The sequence below is a fragment of the Rattus norvegicus genome, chromosome 17 (assembly GCF_021556685.1).
Source record: "Rattus norvegicus strain SHRSP/BbbUtx chromosome 17, alternate assembly SHRSP_T2T, whole genome shotgun sequence".
Taxonomy (NCBI): domain Eukaryota; kingdom Metazoa; phylum Chordata; class Mammalia; order Rodentia; family Muridae; genus Rattus; species Rattus norvegicus.
Window position 1 is genome coordinate 9893148 of NC_141550.1, and position 12777 is coordinate 9905924.

The window sequence follows — 12777 nt, forward strand, 5'->3', positions numbered from 1 at the left end:
TTGTGCCTCACAGAGTGCTGGATTTAAAGGTGTGCACCGCCATGCCTTCCTTGGATCTTCACTTTTTAAGTGAGCCACATCGAATCTTTTTGGAATGAGTTGGGAATGTGTGTATTAAAGAGCGGTTTGTTTGTGAAGGTCTGTTCCACACCAGACCTGTGCAGGGTACAAACAAATCCTTTATCGCATGATACTCTGCTGCCCCTGTGAATAAGGACCCTTTGTTTTCTAAAAGGAAATAGATGCCCAGAGAAACTGAGCAATTTCCTCAGAGCCGTAATGTAGAGCTGAGACTTCACGAAGGGGCAGCACAGTCCCCTCCTCAACCTCCCTGACCAGGTCCAGTGCGGGTCTCACCTGGATGGTCACAGAGACATCGCCATCCTCCTCTGGCACAAAGATGTTGTAGGAGCCTCGGACCACGGGTGGGTTGTCATTGACATCCAACAGAGTGATCTGCAGCATGGTGGTAGTAGACTGGTTCCCACCGTCGGTGGCCTGCATCGTGAGGTAGTACATGGCCTGCTTCTCCCGGTCCAGCAGCGTGCCATTCTTCACCGTCACATTCCCTGACTTTGGCTCCACCTCAAACAGGTCTTCTCTGCTCGGGGTGGCCAGATTTAGCCAATAAAACGACAGGGTGCGTGTGCACTTAGGTTTGAATTTCAGACAAATGGTAATAAGGCAGACCTAAAGGAACCTTGTGCAGTATTTGCAACATGCTTCTGACGGTGGAGTGGTCAAGCTGTGAGTGCCCTCAAGCCCCCAGGTGTTGGACCCTTGGCCCACAGTGTGTGATGATGTCAGGAGTTGCAGGAGCCTCTGAGAGGTAGGGCCTTTTGGGAAACTGTCCCTCACCCCTTCTCTTCCTCTGGTTTCCTATCTTGCCATGTGATCTCTCATCTCATACACGGCCCCATCATGTGATTTAATATACTATCAAGTCCTCACAGGGCACAGTGCATGGCACCCCATGTCTCTGAGCCTCCAGGACTAAATAAACCTTTCTCTTTAGAGAATACCCTGCCCCGAGTATTTTATTATAGTCACAGAAAACCAATCTTTTTTTTTTTTGTTTAGATTATTTTTCTGGAACGGACGCACGAGTGAGCACTTTGTACCTTTGCAGGGTACTCTGCTGTATCCCCCGCCCCCACCTTAAGATCTTACCCAGCTCCTGGAAGCAGACTGTAGGTGATAGGACCCCATTCGTCCCCATCTAGGTCTGTAGCCTGTGAGGGAAAGGTGGCGGAACACTGGATATGGGGGCCATCTGTGTCACACAGCTGCTGTGCACCCCGACTCTGAAGCCCACCACATCTACATTCACACCCAGACACCCCACACCACATCCAGATACATTTCTATGCACACTCGCAGAGACCCAGTGATACTGAATGAAACAAGGTCTGGGACGGTCTGAGATCGATCCGCCCTGCCCAGCAGCTTTTCTCCCAGAGGGACCCAGCCAACATCACTCACCTCGATGCTGTCGGTGACCAGAAAACCTGTTGGACTGTTCTCTGGCACAGTGAGTTCATACAAACTCTTAGAGAACACGGGCCGGTGGTCATTGATGTTTCGAAGGTGGATGGTCACCGTGGCAACTGAGTAGTTGCCGCTGACTGAGTCAGTGGCCACAACCTGAGGACAGAAGAGCACTGGGCAGTACAGGGGCCCAGCTGCCCATGGCGTCTGTATCCCTTAGCATCTCGGCACACCGTACCTGCACTTGCATCTCCGTCTTCTTTTCGTAGTCCACCATCTCTGAATTTTTCACCACCACCTGCACACTGACAGACACGGCCGCTCGCTCTGGGGACACGTTGAAGGCTTCAGCATCTGTGCCATTCAGGGAAAGCAGGAACGTGCCATTGGCACCCTGTAAAGGAGGGTGACATTGTAGGGGTTAACCCGATGCAATTTCTGCCTCCCTGAGTCTTTCCCGCCACCTCCATGCTCAGGCCTTCTGCAGAAGCCCTGCCCAGTGAGACGCATGAAGGGAGTCTGAAAAGACGGAGACAAGAGTCCAAGCCTAGGGCTGGAGAGATAGCTCAGTGGTTAAGAGCATAGACTGCTCTTCCAGAGGTCCTGAGTTCAATTCCCAGCAACCACAGGGTGGCTCACAACCATCTATAAAGAGATCCGATGTCCTCTTCTGGTATGTCTGAAGACAGCAACAGTGTACTTATATATAATAAATAAATCTTTAAAAAAAAAAAAGGGGGGGGGTTGGGGATTTAGCTCAGTGGTAGAGCGCTTGCCTAGCAAGCGCGAGGCCCTGGGTTCGGTCCCCAGCTCCGGAAAAAAAAAAAAAAAAAAAAGAGTCCAAGCCTAGGAAGTTGGTCTGACTACTCAACTCTACCAACACAGCCTGGTCTGTTGAGGACTGCTCTCCGCCCTGTGGGTCTCTGGGTCTGGAGAGACAGAGCCACACTCACTCCCACACAACCTTTCCATTATTCCTCCTTCCTCGCCACCACTCAGCACTCACGCCATCCCATTCTGTTTCCTCAAAGCTGCCCTTCAACCCCTACCAGCACGCCTGCCAGCCTACGGTCACCCCGAGCAGCCTCCACTCAACCCCACATCACCTCAATAAACCGTGGCCTTACCCATCGCTTACTACCATCGCCATGACGGTTCCTTCCCTACCGTCATCCCCAGTTGACTCAGATCACTTTACCACCGGCCACCTTTCTCTGAGGTTCCTCACTTCCCCAAACCACAGGCTACCCAGAGCCAACAGCGCCAGAATCACAACTGCTCACTGTTGCCTAGCGTCTAATGTCAACCCCGACTCCCAGTGGTCTCTGCTCAACACCACCCAGTATTCCCCCTGAACATCACCAAACAGCAGGCAACAACCTCCTCTTTGCCGATTGGTGCTGTCGCCACCGTTGGTCCCATCAGATCACCACCTTCCTTCCCCACGGACCCCCACCACGCATTGTCCTGCCCTGTGCTTTGTAATCTGCTGCCAATGTCAGCCTCCAACACCATCACTCCCTTCCCCCACTTTCCCTCCCCCTTTGCTGCTCCCCCCATATCTGTGACCCCCCCCCTAACCCCAGCCCTCCTCCATCAGGACCCATCCCGTCTCCCCTGCACCTGCCTGATCTGGGTCGTAGGCCACCATGGTCAGACCATCGATGGAGATTCTGGCAGAGGCATGCTCATCCACATAGCCTGTGAAGTTGTCCTGGGCCTCCTGGGGGCTGAAGGTGCAGTTTTGGAGGCTGCAGTTGTAAAATTCCGGCTTGTGGTCGTTGACATCGGTCACCTTTATTGTGACCCAGGTGCTCACCTTGGCCTCTTGCTGGTAGATGTTGGGTTTCTCCTCAGTGGCCTGAGGTACAGAGCAGAAGCAGAGAGCAGTGCTCAGAAAGAGAGAGAGTGAGAGAGCTAAAGTCAAGGGTTAGAGAAGGGGACTCTCACTCACCGTGACCTGTATCTGCACTTCTTCATTATCCAAAAGCAGCTGCTCTCTGTCCAGGGGGCCACAGACTGTGATGACCCCATCCTTCTCGATGCAGAACCACCCAGGCCTTGTGGAGTCTGAAAGAGAGAGAGAGAGAGGGGCACTTGCAGCAGCTGTTTGCAAGGGCTCTCACCACCCCACCCCACCCCAGCCTTACCCGAGCCCTCTCCAGGGGACAACCAGGTTCTCACTGGTGATATTGTAGGTCACATTGTAATTGACGCCTTTGTCACTGTCCACGGCTTCCACCGCCAGCACAGATGTCCCCTGGGAGGAGGCTGGGTGAGTGCATCTGACCTTCTTCTCAGGCAGCCATCACTGCCCAGCAACCCTCACATCCCCAGCACATACCAAGGTGGCGTCCTCAGACACAGAGGCTGAGTAAAACTCCCTGACAAACTGAGGGTCCAGGTCTGGCTCATCGATCACTGAGATGGAAACAAAGACGGGCTGGGAGCACTGGGTGACTAGGGTGTTATTCAACAATCCTCCGGAGTCCTGTGGAGAGAGAAGGCCTTCAGCGAGCCAGTGCCACAACTCGAGCCCCACCCCCGCCCCGCCCCCAGCTCTGCCCACACCCCACTCACACAGGCCTTCAGCTCCAGCTGGTAGAAGGCGCTTTTGTTGTTGTAGCTGAGAGTGTCATTCAGCACAATGGAGCCGTTTACCAGGATGCGGAAGAGATCTTTGCTGTTGTCCGTGCTGGGGATGACCTGAGACAGAGGACACTTGAGTGAGGTCCCAGCAACACCACTGCTCCCCCCACTCTGAGAGACAAGGGTCAAATCCTGGCTCTACCGTTGGCCAGAAGTGCAAATATCCCCAAGCAGTGTAAGCTCTTGGAACCTCCATTTCTCCCCCTGGCTGGTACAAATGCTTCAGTGGGTTGAAACTAAGTTTTCACTTGGTTCAAAACAGTTAAACACACACACACACACACACACACACACACACACACACACACTCATGCCTCAGTTGGGCACGAACCAGGTCCTCTCTGAGCCTTGAGTTCTCCTGGGAGCTATGAGTGTTTTAGCTTATGGGAGGTGTTAACAGTGCTGGTGAAGGGGGTGGGAGCAAGGATTAGATCCTCCTTCAGTAACCGGGCAAAGTGAGACTTCCGTGTGTTGGCCTGGAGGTGGTGGGTGGTAGTTGGGGCGGGGGCGGGGCGGGGCGGGGCCGGGGGCGGGCCGGGCCGGGGGCGGGGCGGGGGCGGTGTGAAAGGCTGGGGAATCAGGGTTGTGATTGTCTGTGAAGATGCTGCCCCCTGGTGGACCTAAGACACAGTGAAGCCGGTTCCCACGGCAGGGACGCCTCACACTCACCTTCTCTATGAAATACTCCACTAAACCGGATGACCCCGTGTCCTTGTCCTCAGCCAGCACAGAGAACACCACGGAGCCGACTGGAAGGGTCTGTAAGAAAGGACTAATCACCTGTGTGTTCTTCCCACCCCAACCTTTGGCTGGGCCTTCAGGGGAAGCACCAGATGCTTAAGATGGGGGCTCCCAGCAGGACACCCCACCCGTCCACCCCAGTGAACCAGCTCTGGAAACTCCTTTCCCCACACAACTTACTCCCCGAGATGTACAGTCAAGACCACAAGTGTGAGGGCATTCTGGAGCCCAGCCTGGCTATGCCTCTCCACTGCTCAGATAATCCTGAAGTCTCCCTGTAGCCCTATAGCCCACAGTTGGACTTCCTCACTTTAGGCTTCTGAAAGTTTCCTGTTCTGTCCAGAACATGGTCCAAACAGTTTCGATGACCTTCAGAAGTCAGGCTACTGCCTGTCTCTACCCTCCTCACGCTCTAGCCTCTGAGGCCAGCCTCTTCACTGCCGGAGGACCATCCCTTCCCTGGAGATCCCCTAGCAGGCTCCTTGCTATTCAGATCTCACCTACTCCGAGAAGGCAGAAGCAGCCCATCCACAGGGACTCTCTTCCTCTCTTCCCTATCTTGTCATCTTCACATCTCTGAGGAATCCCTCACAGCATCTTTTTCTGGCTACCACTTGTGCTGCAGACTGTGAGACCTGGAGTTTCATACCCAAGGGAATCTTGCCCACCAGATGGTATGAGGAACCAGGACAATGCCCAAAACATGGGTGCTGGGTGGGGCCTGTCAGGTGGATTTTACACCTGGACCCACTTCAAAGGTGTTCACAAGCATAAGGTCTGGAGATTTGGGGACAATGTTTCTCTATTTGTTACACAGCACTGAAGAACCTCTTCCTACACAGTTAAAGCAGAGGTGCCATCCAGCTGAGGAAAGGGCCATGGCCCAAACCAGCCACTCCAGACCTCTAGGCAGGACGCACAGGCCAAAGGGACTAAATGGAAGTGAGGCCTGTGTGGCTGAAACCACAGAGAAGCGGCCAGTCTTTCTGTTGAAGATGTAGAGACAGTGAGGCAGCTCAGAACCAGCACCCCTGGGCTCCGCACCTCAGGACAGAGGCAGCAAGTAACACAGAGATGACAGTGACCAAGAGATGGCAGTGACACAGAGAGATGTCAGTGTCACAGAGACGGTGGAAACACAGAGATGGCAGTGACACAGAGATGGCAGTGACGAGAGATGACAGGTACAGGGTAGCCTTGTCATCACTGACTCTGTCTAAATCAGCGTACCTCCCTCCTCTCTTCAGAAACACGAGCTAATCACCTTTCTCTGGGTACACTTCCTACAACTGCTAGGTTTCTAATCTGAGGCGCTTGCCTGTAAAAGTGGCCCTGTCATTAGGACCCTGCCCCTCCCAGACCAAGGCTTCCTGGTCACGCTCTGCTGAGTGGTGCTCTTAGATCCCCTCCCCATCCCCTGCTCCCACAAAGACCTGGGCATACCTCCTTGATGCTGGTGGAGAATTCAGTGTTCAGGAAAACAGGTGCATTATCATTTCTGTCCTCCACAATCACCTGCATCTCCTTCGTCACCTGCAGATGAAAAAGCCCAGGTGAGGCCAGAAAATGTGACTTAAGATGCCAGAAGAGCTTCAGGGACACTACACAAAATGCTGGTACCTTTCTTCTAGATGTATGCACCTTCCCCTTCCTCCATTCTCCCTCTCCATCCTTCATGGATATGCATAAATGTACACCTGTGTGTGTGTGTCTGTCTGTCTGTCTGTCTCTGTCTGTCTCTCTGTGTCTGTCTGTCTGTCTCTCTCTGTCTGTGTGTGTGTGTCTGTCTGTGTCTCTGTGTGTCTCTCTGTGTCTGTGTGTCTCTCTGTGTCTGTCTGTCTATCTCTCTGTGTGTCTGTCTGTCTCTCTCTGTGTGTCTGTGTGTGTGTGTGTGTTGCAAGCATTCAGTACTTAAAATTTAACGTGTGTTTACTTTATAACAGGGACACAGTTTAGCCCCCCTTTCCCCCCATAGCATAATCTGTGATCAACGTGAGTACCCAACGAAGGGGATCAACTAAAGAGCTCTGAGGGGTTCCCATGCAGTGAAACAGATGTTACAACAATGAACAGAGGTCCCTGTCCTGTGCACACGATGTTCTGTGCAACCTTGTGACTGCCAGCAGGAAGTCCTTCACCAGATGCAGCCCCTTGGCACTGACCCAGAACTGTGAGCCACAGTAAATCTGCCCTCCTATTACTTAGACAGAGCTTCACCTATCCTAGGCTGGCCTGAAACACACCGCTGGGGGAGCCCTCCTCAGTGAAAGAAAATTGCAGTGCATACAGAGACTTGGAAACAACATTAAGTCAGTCATGGAATTGATATAGTAACTCTGTGACACAGTTAAGACCACTTTGTTGCTCTTCTGAAGGACCAAGGGTTAGTTCCCAACACCCACATGGTGACTAATGACTGACATGGCTCCAGTTCCAGAGGACCCGGCACCCTCTTCTGGCCTCTGTAGGCATCAGTGCACAGGATGCATGGGCATACATGCAGGCCAAGCATTCACACACATAAGATAAAAAATGAATCATGGGCTGGAGAGATGGCTCAATGGTTAAGAGCACTCTGCTCTTCCAGAGGTCCTGAGTTCAATTCCCAGCAACCACATGGTGGCTCGCAACCATCTGTAATGGGATCCGATGCCCTCTTCTGGTGTGTCTGAGGATAGCTATAGTGTTCTTAATATACCTAAAATAAATAAATAAGTAAAAAGTGAATCATTTTTAAAATTAGTATTTATATTAGTACAAACCAACACTGTAATTTTATAAACCAAATACTTAGTAGTTAAAAAATATCAGGCTCTTGGTCATATTGTATGACAAGGCAAACACATGACTTTGAAAATAATCAATATGGAAGCACTATCAACTGGGGTACTCCCTGCTTGCCCAAAACAGACCCATAATCAGAAGCAGACACTTGACACCCTGTTTGTCCCGCTCCTGATCACCGTCCCCTCTCTTCTTTCACTCACTTGGACGTTGTGACCGTCATTTACAGAGATGGTGATCCTGAAGGAAGGAAGTGTCTGTAACAGCAGGGAGAAGAAGCCCTGTTCAGTGTGGAATCCCAACCATGCTCCCAGAACTCTGACTCCAAGGGCCACCCCCTGCCTGTTTCCTCTCTCTAGGCTTTCTCCGCCCCACCATCCTTTACCTCAAAGTCCAAAGAGCTGACCAGCTTCACTTCCCCAGTGTTTGAAGTGACAGAGAAGTAGTTGGCATGTAGGCCACTAATTCCATAGGTCAGTTGATCACCATCGGGATCAGTAGCCACCAACCAGAAGACCACAGCACCTACAGACGAACAGGGCTGACCCAGGTCCATGGCCACCTCTTTTAGGGTGGTCTGATCCAGCTGCCCACAGGGCAGACATGCAGATGCGACTTGAGATCTGGGATTCTGATCCCCACAACCACCACCCAGCCTCTCTTCCTGCCTCTGGGCACTGTGTTTCATTAAGACTAGAAATGGCTGTACAGGGTTCTGTGGAAGAAACACTCTTGGCTGGAAGGTGCACTGGCCATTTAATGGCTGCTTTTTAAATTTTATTTCTTTCTGTGGTTAAAGAAAAAAAAAAAGAACTGTGTTAAATGACCATGTCATGACAAGAGAGACCCTTTCTGACTAGGAAGACATGGAAGGCATGATTTTGATGCCTCAGGAAACACGGGAGGGAAGCTGGTGAGTGGGCGTCTCATCTGAGGGGTTCTGTCCTCAAGCTGATGAGCGAGTCCTGACTGAGGTCCTCTCTCCTACACAACCAATCAGAATCAACCAATCTCAAGTGGATTAGCAAGAGGATTGGGCATCCAGAGGGGCTGGTTCTGGGACACTCCTGAGATGCTGAAATCAGTGGGTACCCGGAACCCTCCTGGAAAGTGATGGAGCTTTTGTGTAGAACCCAAGCCTCTCTTCCCTGGTTTCAAATCCCCTCTAGATGACTGTTAACACTGAAGATGGTGGAAATAGTTGGTTTATGAAGTAAGGACAAGAATAAAAGTCACTACAACTCCCCTCCAGCAAGTATTTTCGCCCCTGGAAGCTGAACCTTCGATGTAAAACTGTACGTGCACACATGATCATTCAGGGGCTGCTCCTCAGACATGGGCAGGGAGTAGGTGAGGATCTCAGGATAAACACTGGGCTCTGTCACAGCATAAGAACCAGTACTCACCCACTGGTAAGTCCTCCGGCAGGAGCACTAGTGTCATATTGCTCTCGAACACTGGTAATGAGTTGGCTGTCACTGTAGGGAAACACAGCAGAGGAAGTTACACCCTGCACCCATCACCACCCATTGATCCTTTGGATGTCTTCCCCTTACCACCAACCTTCAGCCCAGACCACCCAACTAAACCGAGACTCTTCTATAGTTCTCCCAGGGCCTACCCAGTGTGGGTCATTCCATCTGGGCATTTGCTAGTGAAGCCCAAGTCCCACAATGTCTTCCTGGGGGTCCCCAGTTTAATATTGCTCTTGTAGGGGAGGGAGGCTCTCACCAGACACCATGAAGGTAGGAAGCAGTACACAGAGCAGCCACAGCCAGGCCATCTTGAAGGGACCTAAAAGAAAAGGTGTTGGGGTTGGGGATTTGGCTCAGTGGTAGAGCACTTGCCTAGCAAGCGCAAGGCCCTGGGTTCGGTTCCCAGCTCCAAAAAAAAAAAAAGAAGAAGAAGAAAAGGTGTTTCCCAAAAGGCACTTGGGCACAGTCCTCCCTCCTGGCAAAGCCCACTTGCCTAGGTCTGGCCCCAAGCTAACAATGTCCTTTACTTGGTAGTTTTGTCAGGGTCTCCGCCACCCTCTGTCTATGTTCCACAGCAAAGTCAGAGGGTAGGAAGGATCTACACTGAACTCCAGAAGGCAGCACCCACTGAGCGAGCCCTGGGTGCTGTTCTAAGTACCTTGGGGGTGTGGCAGAGCAGTGCTGGGGCTGAGCCAGTGCTGTGCCTCAGGCCACACAGAAAACAGTGACAGGACTGGTTTTGAGAGCAGGTCTTTTGGCTCCAGCATTCACACCCTCAGCTGCCACTCGGCCACTCCACCTCCCCTGTCCCACTCACACACAACCAGGCTACACCATTCAGAATCAAGGGTTCAGAGGACCAGGTGGATGGGAAGAGAGGGAAATGGGGGGGGGCAGGGGTGGGGAGGCAGGAAGGAGAGTGGGAAGGGGAGTGGGGGGATATGGGAGTGAGGGTGGGAGGATAAGGGGTGAGAGGGTAGAGGGGAGGCGGGGAAGGGGGAGAGAGAAACTGGGAAGCAGGCAGTTCATGGTCTCTGTCACACACTCAGAGGCTCACCCCTTCACATCTCTACTCTAGAAGTGTCGTATCCAATTTGTTCCTCTCTAAAAGTATCACATCCAATTTGTTCCCCCTCCGTTCCACTCCACTGTGCCATATCAGCCACCTTCCCCGTGCCCCCATGCTTAATATCACTGGTCGCCTCAAGGACTCTTCTCCAACTCAAGCCCACTCCCTGCTCTCAGGAAATCTCATCATAACTCCTTGTCCCCTGCTTAAAGTCCTGGGACAGCTCCTAAACAGAGCTTCCCAAGATTGCCACCAGTGACCTCCTCAGTCGCTAACACTCCCACGTGTCACTCCAGTCTACCGTCCCTTTCCAGCAAGATCTCTGTCCCTCCTGCTCTCCTGGTTTACCTCCAGGGCCACTTCCTGTCCATGCACCTCAGTTTTCCAGAAGGAACAGACTCCTCCCCCACTCTTACTGAAGTGAGTGATACCACGCATCCCAAGCTGCCCAAGGCTAATGTGGGACACCTAGAGACTCAGCAGGGTGGTCTGTGCAGCCCAGAACCTGTGGACAACCCCTCTGGACCTGGCTTCCCTGTGAGGAAGGCACTCTGGCCTCTACACTGCAGTGCCAGTTCCCAGTGAGCATACAACAAAGGTTAATGATTGCTACCGTGAAAAGGAATTCCTCTCTTGCCCCTTCACTACGGGTATCCCCACTCCTGGTCCCTCTCGACCCCAATCCCTGCCAAGGCTGGCTCCCTTGCACCCAACATCCCTTCAACCAATCAAGTCTGGCCCCTACCCCTTTGTTGTTCAACAGCTCTGAGGCCCCAGAATAACCCTCCAGTTTTGATACAGATCAGATCCATCTTGCCTCAGTATGGCAGTTTGAGTGAGAATGGCCGCCATAGGCTCAAATACTTGAATGGGAGTGGAACTATTTGAAAGGATTAGAAGGATTGGGAGGTGTGGCCTTGTGGGAGGAAGTGTGTCTTTGGGAGTGGGCTTTGTGGTTTCAAAAGCCCAAGCCAGGCCCAGTGTCTTCTTCTGCTGACTTCAGATCAGAATGTAGAACTTCTTAGCTGCTTCTCCAGCAGCTCTATGTCTCCCTGTGTGTCCCCATGCTCCCCACCATGATGATAATGGACTAGACCTCTGAAACTGTAAGCCAACCCCAATTAAATTCTTCTTTATAAGATTCAGGGCAGTCATGGTGTCTCTTCATAGCTACAGAACACTGATGAAGACATTCAGTTTTCCCCAACCTGATAGAGGACACTGGGGTGTCAGGGGTTGGGGGAATGGTCATTTTAAATGTCTGCTGACATGTTCTGAGTGCCTGGTGCATGATGAGTGTCCCGACTTATGCCTTCAATAGATACTGGCTGCCACCTACCATCAACCATCCGCCAGACCTATTCCTGCCCTGGCAATACACAGTGAGCAGACAAGCAACAGATTGACCTTGCTCAACCCAAACCATCCATCATGAAGAAACAGAACGTGTGTGTGTGTGTGTGTGTGTGTGTGTGTGTGTGTGTGTGTGTGTGTGTGAAGAACATAAGGAGAGGGGCTAGAGAGTTGGCTCAGCGGTTAAGAGCACTGACTGCTCTTCCAGAGGTCCTGAGTTCAAATCCCTGGCAACCAAATGGTGGCTCACAACCATCTGTAATGAGATCTGGTGCCCTCTTCTGGTGTGTCTGAAGACAGTGACAGTGCACTCATATAAATAAAATAAATAAATCTTTTTTTTTTTTCCAGAGCTGAGGACTGAACCCAGGGCCTTATGCTTGCTAGGCAAGTGCTCTACCACTGAGCTAAATCCCCAACTCTTTTTTTTTTTTTAAAAAACATAAGGACAGAAATTATTTTAGGCATCATGGCAGATAAGTACTTCCATTGTTTGACATTTCTCTCTGCAATCAATTCAGACTGTACGTGTTTCCCTATCGCCCTAGCAGGCCTGGAACTTGACCTGTAGAGCAGGCTGGCTGTGAACTTGAAGCGATCCTCCTGCCTCTGCCTGGCTGAACCAGGCGTGCTAGTTGTGGCTTTTTATTTCCCGTGTTTTATGATGCTCTGTTTTGGGTGTGGCCAGCTGGAGAGTTAATGGAGCTAATTCCAGAGACAGTAAACAAAGCCTGCGGACAACGCCTCTCTTGGACAAAAGGACAATTCAGAGCCAGACGCCTACCACCCTTCAGTGTCTCTCACTCCAAATCCTGGGACAAATACTAAATGCGTGAATGATTACCACTGCTGCCCACAACACCCAGAGATTATCCGCACACCCAGTCCTGACCGGTTCTGCTCTGGCTTCTTGTCCACCTTTCTTCCCTTGAAAGCCCCGGGCCTTTGGCTTCTCCCTTCCCTTTTCTGACCCATCTGGGCTTCCTTAGGTGGCAGGCTCCTTCCTCTTGAAGCAGTGAACAGTCATCCTTGCTTCCAATGCTCCTAGTGTCTTTGTCACCATTTGGTCACCTCTTTACTGAGCCAGTAACATCCAGTGCTGCATAGTTTTATGTCAACTTGACACAGACTAAAGCCATCTGAGAGGAGGGAGCCTCAACTGAGAAAATGCTTCCGTTTAAGATCGGGCTGTGGGCAAGCCTGTAGGGCATTTTCTTA

The 12777-nt window shown here is 51.7% G+C and overlaps 1 protein-coding gene across 1 annotated transcript in view; it reads right to left on the reverse strand.

The window, feature by feature from the left end:
• Positions 1–12777, reverse strand: part of Cdhr2 (cadherin-related family member 2) — a 36010-nt gene that overhangs the window by 15598 nt on the left and 7635 nt on the right. Inside the window, 15 exon segments of the mRNA NM_001427596.1 lie at positions 358–601; positions 1171–1232; positions 1483–1644; positions 1727–1882; positions 3116–3349; positions 3443–3558; positions 3673–3748; positions 3833–3979; positions 4069–4194; positions 4807–4896; positions 6322–6411; positions 7866–7919; positions 8048–8187; positions 9069–9140; positions 9394–9456. Of these exon segments, the coding sequence (NP_001414525.1) occupies positions 358–601; positions 1171–1232; positions 1483–1644; positions 1727–1882; positions 3116–3349; positions 3443–3558; positions 3673–3748; positions 3833–3979; positions 4069–4194; positions 4807–4896; positions 6322–6411; positions 7866–7919; positions 8048–8187; positions 9069–9140; positions 9394–9445 (1821 nt within the window). The 5' untranslated portion in view covers positions 9446–9456.